This window comes from Engystomops pustulosus, unplaced genomic scaffold (genome assembly GCF_040894005.1).
Source record: "Engystomops pustulosus unplaced genomic scaffold, aEngPut4.maternal MAT_SCAFFOLD_796, whole genome shotgun sequence".
Classification (NCBI taxonomy): Eukaryota; Metazoa; Chordata; class Amphibia; order Anura; family Leptodactylidae; genus Engystomops; species Engystomops pustulosus.
The window spans coordinates 1-13,872 of record NW_027285675.1 but is presented as its reverse complement, the minus strand read 5'-3'; the positions used below and the strand labels follow the sequence as shown (position 1 = coordinate 13,872).

Genomic DNA, 13,872 nt, shown 5'->3' with positions numbered 1-13,872 from the left:
TATTGCAATAGGCTATAACAAATTCATACGTTTTAGCAGTAAGGTATGTCCGTTTTGGGAAGCACAATATGTGAACCAATTTAAGGTTGTATTTGGGAATTATAGGCACTATGCACTTTAAATATTATATATATTTGTCCCATGTGACCCTAGAAACATTTTCTCTTGAAGTAATAGCATACCCCTCTGTGCACATCTCTCTTAGTAGAGCAGCACCTACCCCTATATATATCATCCTGTATCATTTGTCTGATTTTGTGTGGTGTCCTTGTTTTCCTTTTATGTGACCAGCCTGTTATTTGTTTTTAATTGTGTTTCATTTGTCAGTTAATAAAGCTATATTTCCTTCATACTTTTTGGTTAAAATGTTTTTTTTTTTCCTCGAGATCGGTCTAATAAAAGCCGTCAGTCTGACAACACTGACGAGCGGGCGCGCGCCTGCCTGTCACCCACCCCCCCCTGGCCATTTATCCAGGCCGGCCGCCTCCCAGTGTCTTACCCAAGCATCCGCTTGGACACCAGGAGACGCTGCAAGTTCCCCATTCTTTCTTTTATGCACCAATTGCCATATAATATGGCTGTGTACATGATCGCGCCCATCTCTTCCTGTACAGAGGCCGAGGGAAGGAATGACATTGCGCCTTATGTCCATGCATCACTGGCCCCCAGATTGTACCCGGGATGGAATGAGCAGCAGGGACCGCCACATCTCACCTAACAGAGACGGTAGAAACGGTTGATGGAGATACACACAAGGGGTGGGGGTAACGGTATGTTCTACCCCGAGAACGAGCAGGGGTAACGGTCAGAGAGAAGGGTGAGCTCTGTTGTGGAGAGGGTGGGTGGCTCTTAGAAGAGCCTTTGGGGTGTTGGAGGTGCCGGGTAGGCAGGCGGGAGGCCGCTTACTTGGCGCTGGTGTACTTGGTGACGGCCTTGGTGCCCTCGGACACGGCGTGCTTGGCCAGCTCTCCGGGCAGCAGCAGGCGGACGGCGGTCTGGATCTCCCGGGAGGTGATGGTGGAGCGCTTGTTGTAGTGAGCCAGGCGGGAGGCTTCCCCTGCGATGCGCTCGAAGATGTCGTTGACGAAGGAGTTCATGATACCCATGGCCTTGGAGGAGATGCCGGTGTCGGGGTGCACCTGCTTGAGCACCTTGTAGACGTAGATGGCGTAACTCTCCTTCCTGGTCTTCCTGCGCTTCTTGCCGTCCTTCTTCTGGGCCTTAGTGACGGCTTTCTTGGAGCCCTTCTTGGGCGCTGGGGCGGACTTGGCGGGATCAGGCATGATGCAGCGGTTACTATTATCCGAGACACGGAGAACAATGTCCCGCACCTCCCCGCGCCGCGGTATTTATAGCCGGGCTATGCAAAGGAGCGACGCCGGCTGCTCGCCCTGCTATTGGAGGAGCGAGGCGTGTCATCCGTGTTCACTGCTGAACCACGCCTCCTAATGCTGGTTGGTGAGTCTATGAGCCGCGCCTCTATTGGTAGGATTTCAATCCGGCCAATGACAGAGAGTGAGGAGCGGGCGGGAAGGTATAAGAGGCGGCAGGAGGCGGCTGAGCGGCATCAGTCGTACTGAATCTCTAGCATCATGTCTGGACGTGGCAAACAAGGAGGAAAGGTCCGCGCTAAGGCCAAGACCCGCTCATCTCGGGCCGGTCTGCAGTTCCCCGTCGGTCGTGTGCACAGGCTCCTCCGCAAGGGCAACTACGCCGAGAGAGTCGGGGCCGGCGCTCCCGTCTACCTGGCCGCCGTGCTCGAGTACCTCACCGCTGAGATCCTCGAGCTGGCCGGCAACGCCGCCCGGGACAACAAGAAGACCCGCATCATCCCCCGCCACCTGCAGCTGGCTGTGCGCAACGACGAGGAGCTCAACAAGCTGCTGGGAGGAGTCACCATCGCCCAGGGAGGCGTCCTGCCCAACATCCAGGCCGTGCTGCTGCCCAAGAAGACCGAGAGCAGCAAGCCCGCCAAGAGCAAGTGAGCGCCGCTGTCACTGCTCCAGCACCCGATCCCCGCTACACACAAAGGCTCTTCTAAGAGCCACCCACCCCCTCCTGACAGAGCTGCAGCCCCGGGTGTCTCCCCGGTACACCGCGCACACTCTATACTGTACTGATCCTGTACTCTCCTCTGCACCGCTATGTGTCTGCGCTGTCCCACTGTACTATTCTACAGCCGGAGGAGGAGGACGCTCGCCCCGCGCTCCATGTACGGGCGGCACTCGTCCTCCGCACAGGGACAGAGCTGCGGCTGCGCTTCCCTCACGTGCGGCTAACGGCCCGGTGCTGTGTACATGGCGGCTGCTGACGTCACACGGGGAGAGCGAGCGGGAAATTCAAACACCCCCCCCCCCCCCAAACTGCGACTGAGAACTAAACGTCCCGGCGGCAGATTTGGGGTCTGTTTGCACTATATTCCCCCCTCAACACGCTTTTGTTTCTCCACAAAATGTCATCTGAAGACGAACCTACCCCAGTGCGGGTCACCATCAGGCCCTGATCTGGCTCAGTCAGTGGCAAATGCAGATCGTTGTGATTTTTAGGATGTGCTGCTGCAGGAATGATCAGCCCTTGCCCGAGGCTGCCGCATATACACTGCTCACAATAATAAAGGTGGCGCTCACATGACACGTCCTAGAAATGAATGAATGAAATATCCTCAGTGAATACTTTGTTCTGTACAAAGTTAAATGTACTGAAAACTAAATTACCCCCTTAAGGACGCAGGGTTTTTTCAATCATTCCTCGCTCTCCACCTTCCAGAACTTTTTCATTTTTCCATGTATAGAGCTGTGCGAGGGCTTATTTTGTGCGTAACAAATTTTTACTTTCCCATGATGTTATTTATTATTCATATTACGACGCGGCGATACCTTTTGTGTTTGATATTTACTGTTTATTATGTTTTATATCAGTTCTAGGGAAGGGGGGGGGGTGATTTGAAATTTTAATATTTTTTTACATTTTTTTAACTTTTTTTTCTGTTTCTTAGACCCTCTAGGGTACATTAACCCTAGATAGTCCGGTCGTTCCTACCATATACTGCAATGCTACTGTATTGCAGTACATGGCGTTTTTTGCATATGATTCATTACAATGAGCCACTGGCTCATTGTAACGAACCCGCAGAAACCATGTTGCCTCGGGTCTGACGAAGACCAGAGGCTGTCATGTCAACTGATTGACGCCAAGCCACCGTTCTCCCCCGATGACGTTCGGGGGAGCGGCGATCGGAAGAAACGTGGCGGTGCCATGTTTTAGGTGCCGGCGGCGGCAGAGAATAGGTTAGCACCCGTGGTCGGTGCTTGCAATATGCAGCAAAGCCCAACTCTGTATGAAGAAGGCTCAGCCCGTGAATCCTCTTCATACACCCTTCATATAGCTCTGTGGCGGATATTTTCCCCGCAGAGCGTGAAGGGGTTAGAAGAACAAAAAAAAAAAAAACAATGGAAATCAAATTTATTAACCAAAGGAGACCTGGATTTGGAGTTACTACCAAAAGTAAAGAGTTGTTTCTTCTAACTTGACCTGTAGGAGTGTGGCACTTAGATTCAGAAGTCGTTCACGGCTTCCATGACCTCTGGGTCTCGCCATCAAGCCCCAAATTTGTCTAATTTCTCTTCAAGCCCATTGCCCGGGGTCACAGTGGCCTTACAGTAGCCAACATTTTTACAGTGCCTTCCCCACAAAAGCCTTGGTTTACCAAAAAGAAGAAGCGTGAGCGGCACCACTCTGTGTGTATATACAGGCGGTCCCCTACTTAAGAACACCTGACTTAAAGACGACCCCTAGTTACAAACGGACCTCAGGATATTGGTAATTTACTGTACTTTAGTCCAAAGCTACAATAAACAGCTATAACAGTTATTAAATGTGTCTGTAGTTAAGATTTATTGTTAATCCTGGTTCTTATGACAACCCAACATTTTTAAAATCCAATTGTCACAGAGACAAAAAAAAAAAAAAATTGTCTGGAGTTACAATTATAAAATATACAGTTCCAACTTACATACAAATTCAACTTAAGACCAAACCTACAGACCCTATCTTGTACGTAACCCGGGGACTGCCTGTATTTAATTGCCCTTCTAATTGTATTGATCTTGGCTGTCAAATCATCCGTACACAGGAAAACAGCGGTGGTGCTCTAGATCTCATGAAAGTCCAAGAGTAATATGAAAAGTTAGGATTGTTTCCCCTAAATTTAGGATTGTTTCCCCTAAATCCCTTCCTCATCCAATCCCTACCCTTCCTCGGTTGAACTTGATGGACAAGTGTCTTTTTTCAACCGTATAAACTATGAAAAGCAGTAGGTCAGCACTCACCAAAACTTCTCCTTCTTGATCCGATGTATTAGTACATACTTACACACAGATCCGTATGGGGAGGCAGAGACGTAGGGACTCATGTAGACGCAAAGTACACGGCAGCTGTTTCGCGCTCTGACTTGCTTGTTCAAACACATGAAACATTGGGGCGATATAACCCAATTTAGGCGATTCAGGCGACGGACAGCGCCTCCTATTACAAAAAGAAGGCAGATGGATACTGCACACAGGGGCTCTAGGACCAATTGGTCTCAACGACAGACTGGACATGTGTTTTTTTTTTGTTTTTTTTTTAGGTCATAAGTCCTTGCAAGTAATGCATCTTCCCGATACGCAAATTCAACAATACTACAACATGAAATGCTTAATAATTGATGCAAATAACGGATGTGAATAGTGATGTCAGAAAAAGAATGTAAAAGTGGCACTGGACATTGATAGCATTAGAGCAGAGGGCCCTCCTGTAGGGAAAGGAACCTTGTCTCTATCCAGGGGCCCCTATGTCGTACCCATTGGTACACAATAATTTACCAGTATATATGCGAGTGGCTAATCGACCGGAAAAAAGGTACCCCGTATAAGATCGCCAAGAATATTTCCCCCATCGCGCTCTATTCTAAGCCCCACTCGTGTTATCATACGCACATATCACTCCAGCGCTCTCTGTAGAAATCGCCATATACCTTTGAGATCACCAGTGAATCCCAAGGGAACCGCATTACAATGGACGCGATACCAGTGTCACCCCCCCAGCTGATGCCGTTAGGGGGCGGTTCTGGATGCGCGTCATACCCCCGGATGGAGGAGTCGACAGGAACGAGATCCACATAAGCGTGTGAATATTTTACTTACTTTGTCTTTATGTTTAGTGGTGCGGATACACGCTGTGAGGACAGAGGAGTAATATCACCAGCAAATAGCTGAGTGCCGCTAGGCACCAATAGGAGCGTGAGAAGAAGGAAGAGGCTTTCGCATTGGCCAGTATTTTTACAGTGCCAGATCTTACCCTAGCCAAAAAAGTCACAGCACCTAACCTCAGGGTAGCCAATATAACCATGTTGCCCCCAAGTAGACTATGTTCACAGTGACCCCAGCGTAGAGAATATTGTCAGAGTGCCCTCAGAGCAGCCACTGTCGTCGCAGTGACCCAACTGTGGCCAAATTGTGGTTTTACCACATTAGCCATAAGCCGGCCCCACAATAGCCAATACAGTCCTGGTGTCCCACGCATCACCCAAATTAAGCACAGCGCCCCCACAATAACCAGAGCCACACAGTAGCCATAATAATCAGAGTGTCCCACACAACGCCACAGTAGCCAGTAGTCACAGTACATTGGCCCACAACAGCCAATAGTCACAGTTTCCCACAGCAGCTGCAACAAAAATAAAGGAAGAACTCGTCGTCAGACTCCTGCTCCCTGCTCCCTGCTCCCATTTTATACACTGCTGTGGGAAAATGAAAGCTGAGCGCTGATTGTGAGCGGGACTCTTCTGTTGCTTGTGGCGTCCAGACACTTCCCCGCGCGGGGTCACCCCCACCACAAGTCAAAGGCCTTTCCCGGCCTACGGACCCTGAAGGCAGTGATCGTGCCAGGCAGGTGCTTTACTATGATCGTGCTGCCTGCAAAGGGCCTTCATCTGACCGGCCTGCGAGAGATGATGGAGACGGCAGGGTCACAGGTAAAATGCAGCCCCGCACCACAACTTGAAAGATCGCCTACAAGCGCCGCGGCGGGGAGGGGGAGGGGAAGCACATTCACTGCCAGGCGCAGATCGGGAGCGCCCACCACCTTCACACTTCCTCCTCTGAGAGAAAGAAGAAATGGGCTACACCAACCTCCTTCATAGGAGAACTTATGGACTCTACCATCACCCTTACCTCTTCTGAGACCAAAAAAAAAAGTGTAAATAACTGACTCGTTCTCCCCTTCACAGGGGATGCAATGGATCAGTCCACTTTCCAATTCCTTTTGCCGCCGCCGTCGACGACGACGACGTTTGCAGAAGGGGGTATTCATGTTTAAAAGTTTTAACATTGCTACTGGTCAGACACTAGTCCAACTTGAAAATGCCTTCCGCCTGCTGGAAGCAGCCCCCAGGAGCACAGCGTCTTCCTCACAGTGAACTCCATCTTGAAACTTGTCTTTCTAGGCCAACCCCACCTCAGGGTTTCCATACTCAGTGAGCCAAGTCCACGGTCCCAACTGACTCTACACTAAATCACACTATGTAAGCAGAGAGTTGTTCCACAATCTAAGTGGCTAGTCTGTGACTACAGTACTGATTTGTCACAGGTAGGAGTAGAATTTTGGACTTCATAGGTGACATGTCTTCTCCACTGGTTTCAGAACTTCATGGTGGACTTTCCCCGCCATGACTTATTGTTGCATAATTTTTCACCAGACTTTCTATGAGGAGCCAAAGTGACATCTCCCCACTGCGCCCCTAAGAAAAACACAGTCACTTTCATTATAATTCCAACTGGATAACAGAATGTATTTTTCTGCCACATATACTTGACTGTCAAGCTATACTTGACTGGGCTGTGCTAGGTCACCTTTGTCTTGTTTATCACATATTGAGATTCAACGCTCCACCTGTGAGCCAATCCATGGCTGTACCCCTCACACCACAGCTGACCGGGCTGTTTTACCTACACATATCATACATACCTAACCCCCCCCCCCCCTCCTACCACACACACACACACACACACATATATATATATATATATAAATATACCAATACGACAAAACAAAATGATTGTAGTACTTTTGCAGGGGGCACTGGATGATGATAGTGATGATGCAGGGGGCACTGAATGATGATAGTGATGATGCAGGGGGCACTGGATGATGATAGTGATGATGCAGGGGGCACTGGATGATGATAGTGATGATGTAGGGGGCACTGGATGATGATAGTGATGATGCAGGGGGCACTGGATGATGATAGTGATGATGCAGGGGGCACTGGATGATGATAGTGATGATGTAGGGGGCACTGGATGATGATAGTGATGATGCAGGGGGCACTGGATGATGATAGTGATGAGGTAGGGGGCACTGGATGATGATAGTGATGATGTAGGGGGCACTGGATGATGATATTGATGATGTAGGGGGCACTGGATGATGATAGTGATGATGCATGGGGCTCTGGATGATGATAGTGTAGATGTAGTGGGCACTGGATATTGATAGTGTTGATGCAAGGGGCACTGGATGATGATAGTGATGATGCATGGGGCTCTGGATGATGATAGTGTAGATGTAGGGGGCACTGGATGATGATAGGGATGATGCAGGGGGCACTGGATGATGATAGGGATGATGCAGGGGGCACTGGATGATGATACATTGTGGCTGCAGCCTCCTTGGATCTTCCTGTGGACGGGGCCGGGGCCGGTGACAGCTCCTCGTGATGTCCTATCCATGGACAGGGCAGGACGGGGAGGCCGGGGCCGCCTGTGTGTTACCCTCCCGCGCTCTCGGCAGCCCCAGCTCTTCCCCGGATGGGACAATAAGACTTGTGCGCGGCAGATCCTGTGGGGAAGATCCCAGTGACGGTGACAAGTGCGGGGAGGAGAAGCCGGCAGCTCCCGCGCCAGTGCTATCTCCGCACAATCACGGCGACGCGCGGATCGGGAGGACCATGGCGGAGATCCCGGGGCCCCCCTGCCGGCTCCCGCCCAGCGCCTCCGCCAGTGACGGCTGCACACGGTCACAGAGGTTGTCGGGGAGTGGGGAGTCAGGGGGGGAGCGCGCGGGCCTGTCCGCTGGTGTCCGCTAAGGGGCTGCTCTCCCGGGCAGGGAAGCACACGGGCAGAGCGGAGCTTCGCTCAAGCACTGACAGTCGGCAGCGGCGCTCAGTGTCAGCCAATAGGAGCGGAGGACGATGCCACTCGGCAGCCAATCAGAGCGCCGCCGTTGTAGATATAAGAGGCCGGAGAGCGCGCTGCTCGCGATTCACGAACTGTCAGCAGAGTTTTGTGTGCGAGTCCCTTCATATCTGAAGATGGCAGAAACCGCGCCCGCCGCCGCAGCTCCCCCTGCCGCCGAACCGGCCGCCAAGGCCAAGAAGCAGCCCAAGAAGGCCGCTGCCGCCAAGAAGAGCGCCAAGAAGCCCTCCGGCCCCAGCGTCTCCGAGCTCATCATCAAAGCCGTGTCCGCCTCCAAGGAGCGCAGCGGGGTGTCCCTGGCCGCCCTCAAGAAGGCCCTGGCTGCCGGCGGCTACGACGTCGACAAGAACAACGGCCGCCTCAAGCTGGCCATCAAGGCGCAGGTCACCAAGGGCACCCTGCTCCAGGTCAAAGGCAGCGGCGCCTCCGGCTCCTTCAAGCTCAACAAGAAGCAGCTCGACACCAAGGACAAGGCGGCCAAGAAGAAGCCCGCAGCGGCCAAGCCCAAGAAGCCGGCCGCCGCCAGCGCCAAGAAAGCGCCCAAGTCTCCTAAGAAGCCCAAGAAGGCTCCCAGCGCCGCCAAGAGCCCCAAAAAGGCCAAGAAGCCTGCAGCAGCGGCGGCCAAGAGCCCCAAGAAAGCGGCCAAGAAGCCCAAGGCCGCCCCGAAGCCCAAGAAAGTCACCAAGAGCCCGGCTAAGAAGGCGGCCAAGCCCAAAGCTGCTGCCGCCAAGAGCCCGGCTAAGAAGAAGGCCGCTACTAAAGCCAAGAAGCCCGCGGCCAAGAAGTAAGCGGGAGCCGCCCTGTGCCCTTCCATATAAACCCCCCCACAAAGGCTCTTCTCAGAGCCACCACCTCCTCCCCGACAGAGCTCTTACCCACAGCCCGCCGCACAGTATAAGCCGCCGGGTCATACCCCTCCAGCCCCCCGCCGCCGCCACCAGCGTCACACTCCCGGGGACGTGGCCGGACTTCCACATGAGTCGTCCGCTCACTATGGGGGGGACAGAGCATCCCGGGAGGGGGCGAGGGCTTACAGCGTCTACAGTGGGACGGGGCCGCAGAGTAGTGAGCGGGAGGTGATGGGGGTCTATGTGCCCGCGCACCCTGCATGCTGCTGAGGGTGGAGGCACTGGCAGTGCCCTGTGTGGATGGTGACAGGTGCGGGGGGAGCGCTCTGCAGTGATTGGGGCAGCGGTTGACACTTCCAGGCGGGAGGGGACGTTATCACCGGAAGTTACGTCTATCGGCCTCAATTAGCCAATGGCTGCTCGCTGTCTTTCCCCTTGTTTAGGCGGGTTTACGAACGAGCCAACGGAGTCAATGGGCGGGCTACACCTGAGCCAATGAGAACGAGTGCTGGAGCATAAATATTGCGCTCAGTTCCCGTTTCCTCATATCACCGCTATTTGTGTGTGAGAGAGAACCATGGCCAGAACCAAGCAGACCGCCCGCAAGTCCACCGGAGGCAAAGCGCCCCGCAAGCAGCTGGCTACCAAGGCCGCCAGGAAGAGCGCGCCCGCCACCGGCGGAGTCAAGAAGCCTCACCGCTACCGCCCCGGCACCGTGGCTCTCCGCGAGATCCGCCGTTACCAGAAGTCCACCGAGCTGCTCATCAGGAAGCTGCCCTTCCAGCGCCTGGTCAGAGAGATCGCTCAGGACTTCAAGACCGACCTGCGCTTCCAGAGCTCTGCAGTCATGGCGCTGCAGGAGGCCAGCGAGGCCTATCTGGTCGGCCTCTTCGAGGACACTAACCTGTGCGCCATCCACGCCAAGAGAGTCACCATCATGCCCAAAGACATCCAGCTGGCCCGCAGGATCCGCGGCGAGAGGGCCTAAGTCCTCCCCGGGCGGGTACCGTCCTACACAACACAAAGGCTCTTTTCAGAGCCACCCACATCCTCCACAGGACGAGCTCAATAACCCCCACCTCCTCACACCCCACGTGAACCCTTCTATGACCGCTCTTTTGCAGCCGCTCCTATCCTCTAAGGCCTCATATCTGTCTGCAGGGAGACGCTGCGCTCCTCCCCCGGCTTCTAGTGCTGTCAGCGATGTCCCCTCCTCCCCAGGACAGGAATCGCTGCCCAGCGACACAATACATACATATTTAAAAAAAAAAAATAAAAAAATACTACTATAGATATGTTTGTATATGTCCCGTGTTATTTGTATAGCGCTACAGTATGATGGTGCTATACAGAAAAAATATGAACAGTATGGAGCGTGTCCTGCCACAGCACAGGTCATAAACCTCACACAGCTGCGCTCCCCGTTCTCTCCCTCTGGTCACAGTGCGAGCCGTTTGGGTTCTCAGCCTCCCTGATTACCGCCAGAGGTGGTCGCAAGCCACTACTGCGCTCCTCGGCGACTCTAGTCCTAGTTCTAGATCCGCAATCTCTATATTTCATCTCCATTTACAGTTAGATCTGCACTTTCTATATAACATTTACATGTAGATGTGCACCCCTCCCTCAGTTTATCCGCCGCTCTCATGAGGCGGGAGTCTTTGTGCTCTCCACACACAGCGATGTAGCAGGGATTGTAGAAAGAGCGGGGAATTCAAAATTATGACACGTTCAGTGTTCAGCCAATAGGTGGTCAGGGGAGGAGAGAATAAGGGCACGCCCCTTTCGTCACACCAGTAGTTCTCTATCTGGTCGTCTCACTGTGTATATAAAGGAGACCTCGGCAGAAGAAACAACATTCACTGTCTTTCACGAAACAGAGATCATGTCTGGACGCGGCAAAGGAGGAAAGGGTCTTGGAAAAGGAGGCGCCAAGAGGCACAGGAAGGTGCTGCGTGATAACATCCAGGGAATCACCAAGCCCGCCATCCGCCGCCTGGCTCGCAGAGGAGGAGTCAAGCGTATCTCCGGCCTCATCTACGAGGAGACCCGCGGCGTCCTCAAGGTGTTCCTGGAGAACGTCATCCGTGACGCCGTCACCTACACCGAGCACGCCAAGAGGAAGACCGTCACCGCCATGGACGTGGTGTACGCGCTCAAGCGCCAGGGCCGCACTCTCTACGGCTTCGGAGGTTAAGACTCGTACCCACCCGGCTCCATCTCACCCCCAAAGGCTCTTTTCAGAGCCACCCACCTCCTCCTAGAGAAGAGCTCGCACTCTGCTGCTTGTTTCATACCGCTGTCTGTAATCCCCTTGCCCCTATAGATCTCCTGTGATGCACTACGGAATGTGATGGCGCAATAGACACCTAACTTATCCCCGGGCCGCCGCAGTGCGGATGATCTCTTAATTAACGGGGGAGGCTTATGAGAGGGCACGAGCGACTGATTGAGATACCGCGGGCACTACACGGTGTGCATATGGTTGTTCGCGCGAGAGTCAGATTTGAGTTTCCCGCTGAATCCCTCCGCACACCGGAGCCGCGCTGTCGCTCATGGCTTCTCCTACCGATGCGATGACGCTGCGACAGCCATGACATTGAGTGTCTATGCACTGCCCGGGCATCTGCTGAGGTGTAAGCCTTGTCACGCGTTATAGGGCCCCGGGACACTGCACGGCCGCAAGAAGCTTCTGATACACCACAGGGCGTCACACACACACACACAATCACTCGGGGCTTCCTGGACGGGGCTCCGCATCTACTCTAATAAAAGACTGCAGGTGAACTACTGATAATGGGTGTATGTGCAATATGTTATCCTGGACCCTATTGCAATAGGCTATAACAAATTCATACGTTTTAGCAGTAAGGTATGTCCGTTTTGGGAAGCACAATATGTGAACCAATTTAAGGTTGTATTTGGGAATTATAGGCACTATGCACTTTAAATATTATATATATTTGTCCCATGTGACCCTAGAAACATTTTCTCTTGAAGTAATAGCATACCCCTCTGTGCACATCTCTCTTAGTAGAGCAGCACCTACCCCTATATATATCATCCTGTATCATTTGTCTGATTTTGTGTGGTGTCCTTGTTTTCCTTTTATGTGACCAGCCTGTTATTTGTTTTTAATTGTGTTTCATTTGTCAGTTAATAAAGCTATATTTCCTTCATACTTTTTGGTTAAAATGTTTTTTTTTTTCCTCGAGATCGGTCTAATAAAAGCCGTCAGTCTGACAACACTGACGAGCGGGCGCGCGCCTGCCTGTCACCCACCCCCCCCTGGCCATTTATCCAGGCCGGCCGCCTCCCAGTGTCTTACCCAAGCATCCGCTTGGACACCAGGAGACGCTGCAAGTTCCCCATTCTTTCTTTTATGCACCAATTGCCATATAATATGGCTGTGTACATGATCGCGCCCATCTCTTCCTGTACAGAGGCCGAGGGAAGGAATGACATTGCGCCTTATGTCCATGCATCACTGGCCCCCAGATTGTACCCGGGATGGAATGAGCAGCAGGGACCGCCACATCTCACCTAACAGAGACGGTAGAAACGGTTGATGGAGATACACACAAGGGGTGGGGGTAACGGTATGTTCTACCCCGAGAACGAGCAGGGGTAACGGTCAGAGAGAAGGGTGAGCTCTGTTGTGGAGAGGGTGGGTGGCTCTTAGAAGAGCCTTTGGGGTGTTGGAGGTGCCGGGTAGGCAGGCGGGAGGCCGCTTACTTGGCGCTGGTGTACTTGGTGACGGCCTTGGTGCCCTCGGACACGGCGTGCTTGGCCAGCTCTCCGGGCAGCAGCAGGCGGACGGCGGTCTGGATCTCCCGGGAGGTGATGGTGGAGCGCTTGTTGTAGTGAGCCAGGCGGGAGGCTTCCCCTGCGATGCGCTCGAAGATGTCGTTGACGAAGGAGTTCATGATACCCATGGCCTTGGAGGAGATGCCGGTGTCGGGGTGCACCTGCTTGAGCACCTTGTAGACGTAGATGGCGTAACTCTCCTTCCTGGTCTTCCTGCGCTTCTTGCCGTCCTTCTTCTGGGCCTTAGTGACGGCTTTCTTGGAGCCCTTCTTGGGCGCTGGGGCGGACTTGGCGGGATCAGGCATGATGCAGCGGTTACTATTATCCGAGACACGGAGAACAATGTCCCGCACCTCCCCGCGCCGCGGTATTTATAGCCGGGCTATGCAAAGGAGCGACGCCGGCTGCTCGCCCTGCTATTGGAGGAGCGAGGCGTGTCATCCGTGTTCACTGCTGAACCACGCCTCCTAATGCTGGTTGGTGAGTCTATGAGCCGCGCCTCTATTGGTAGGATTTCAATCCGGCCAATGACAGAGAGTGAGGAGCGGGCGGGAAGGTATAAGAGGCGGCAGGAGGCGGCTGAGCGGCATCAGTCGTACTGAATCTCTAGCATCATGTCTGGACGTGGCAAACAAGGAGGAAAGGTCCGCGCTAAGGCCAAGACCCGCTCATCTCGGGCCGGTCTGCAGTTCCCCGTCGGTCGTGTGCACAGGCTCCTCCGCAAGGGCAACTACGCCGAGAGAGTCGGGGCCGGCGCTCCCGTCTACCTGGCCGCCGTGCTCGAGTACCTCACCGCTGAGATCCTCGAGCTGGCCGGCAACGCCGCCCGGGACAACAAGAAGACCCGCATCATCCCCCGCCACCTGCAGCTGGCTGTGCGCAACGACGAGGAGCTCAACAAGCTGCTGGGAGGAGTCACCATCGCCCAGGGAGGCGTCCTGCCCAACATCCAGGCCGTGCTGCTGCCCAAGAAGACCGAGAGCAGC

At 53.5% G+C, this 13,872-nt stretch overlaps 7 protein-coding genes across 7 annotated transcripts; 5 read left to right on the top strand and 2 right to left on the bottom strand.

The window, feature by feature from the left end:
• Window positions 1-480: 480 nt before the first annotated feature.
• LOC140112453 (histone H2B type 1-O-like) lies at window positions 481-1,303 on the bottom strand. The gene has a single exon (XM_072132502.1). The coding sequence runs from the start codon at window positions 1,281-1,283 to the stop codon at window positions 903-905; it is 381 nt and encodes a 126-aa protein (XP_071988603.1). The 5' UTR covers window positions 1,284-1,303; the 3' UTR covers window positions 481-902.
• Window positions 1,304-1,592: 289 nt separating this feature from the next.
• On the top strand, window positions 1,593-2,631 carry LOC140112451 (histone H2A type 1-like). Its single transcript, XM_072132501.1, has one exon. It carries the CDS (start codon window positions 1,593-1,595, stop codon window positions 1,983-1,985), a length of 393 nt encoding a protein of 130 aa, XP_071988602.1. The 3' UTR covers window positions 1,986-2,631.
• A 5,719-nt stretch (window positions 2,632-8,350) lies between these two features.
• Window positions 8,351-9,022, top strand: LOC140112462 (histone H1A-like). Its single transcript, XM_072132510.1, has one exon. The coding sequence runs from the start codon at window positions 8,351-8,353 to the stop codon at window positions 9,020-9,022; it is 672 nt and encodes a 223-aa protein (XP_071988611.1).
• Window positions 9,023-9,651: 629 nt separating this feature from the next.
• LOC140112463 (histone H3) lies at window positions 9,652-10,329 on the top strand. The gene has a single exon (XM_072132511.1). It carries the CDS (start codon window positions 9,660-9,662, stop codon window positions 10,068-10,070), a length of 411 nt encoding a protein of 136 aa, XP_071988612.1. The 5' UTR covers window positions 9,652-9,659; the 3' UTR covers window positions 10,071-10,329.
• Window positions 10,330-10,941: 612 nt separating this feature from the next.
• Window positions 10,942-11,330, top strand: LOC140112465 (histone H4). Its single transcript, XM_072132513.1, has one exon. It carries the CDS (start codon window positions 10,965-10,967, stop codon window positions 11,274-11,276), a length of 312 nt encoding a protein of 103 aa, XP_071988614.1. The 5' UTR covers window positions 10,942-10,964; the 3' UTR covers window positions 11,277-11,330.
• A 1,058-nt stretch (window positions 11,331-12,388) lies between these two features.
• LOC140112464 (histone H2B type 1-O-like) lies at window positions 12,389-13,208 on the bottom strand. The gene has a single exon (XM_072132512.1). It carries the CDS (start codon window positions 13,189-13,191, stop codon window positions 12,811-12,813), a length of 381 nt encoding a protein of 126 aa, XP_071988613.1. The 5' UTR covers window positions 13,192-13,208; the 3' UTR covers window positions 12,389-12,810.
• A 292-nt stretch (window positions 13,209-13,500) lies between these two features.
• Window positions 13,501-13,869, top strand: LOC140112461 (histone H2A type 1; the record flags this gene model as incomplete). The annotated part of the gene is made up of 1 exon (XM_072132509.1): window positions 13,501-13,869. A coding segment is annotated over exon 1 (369 nt), but the record flags the coding sequence as incomplete, so codon positions are not given.
• Window positions 13,870-13,872: the final 3 nt, after the last annotated feature.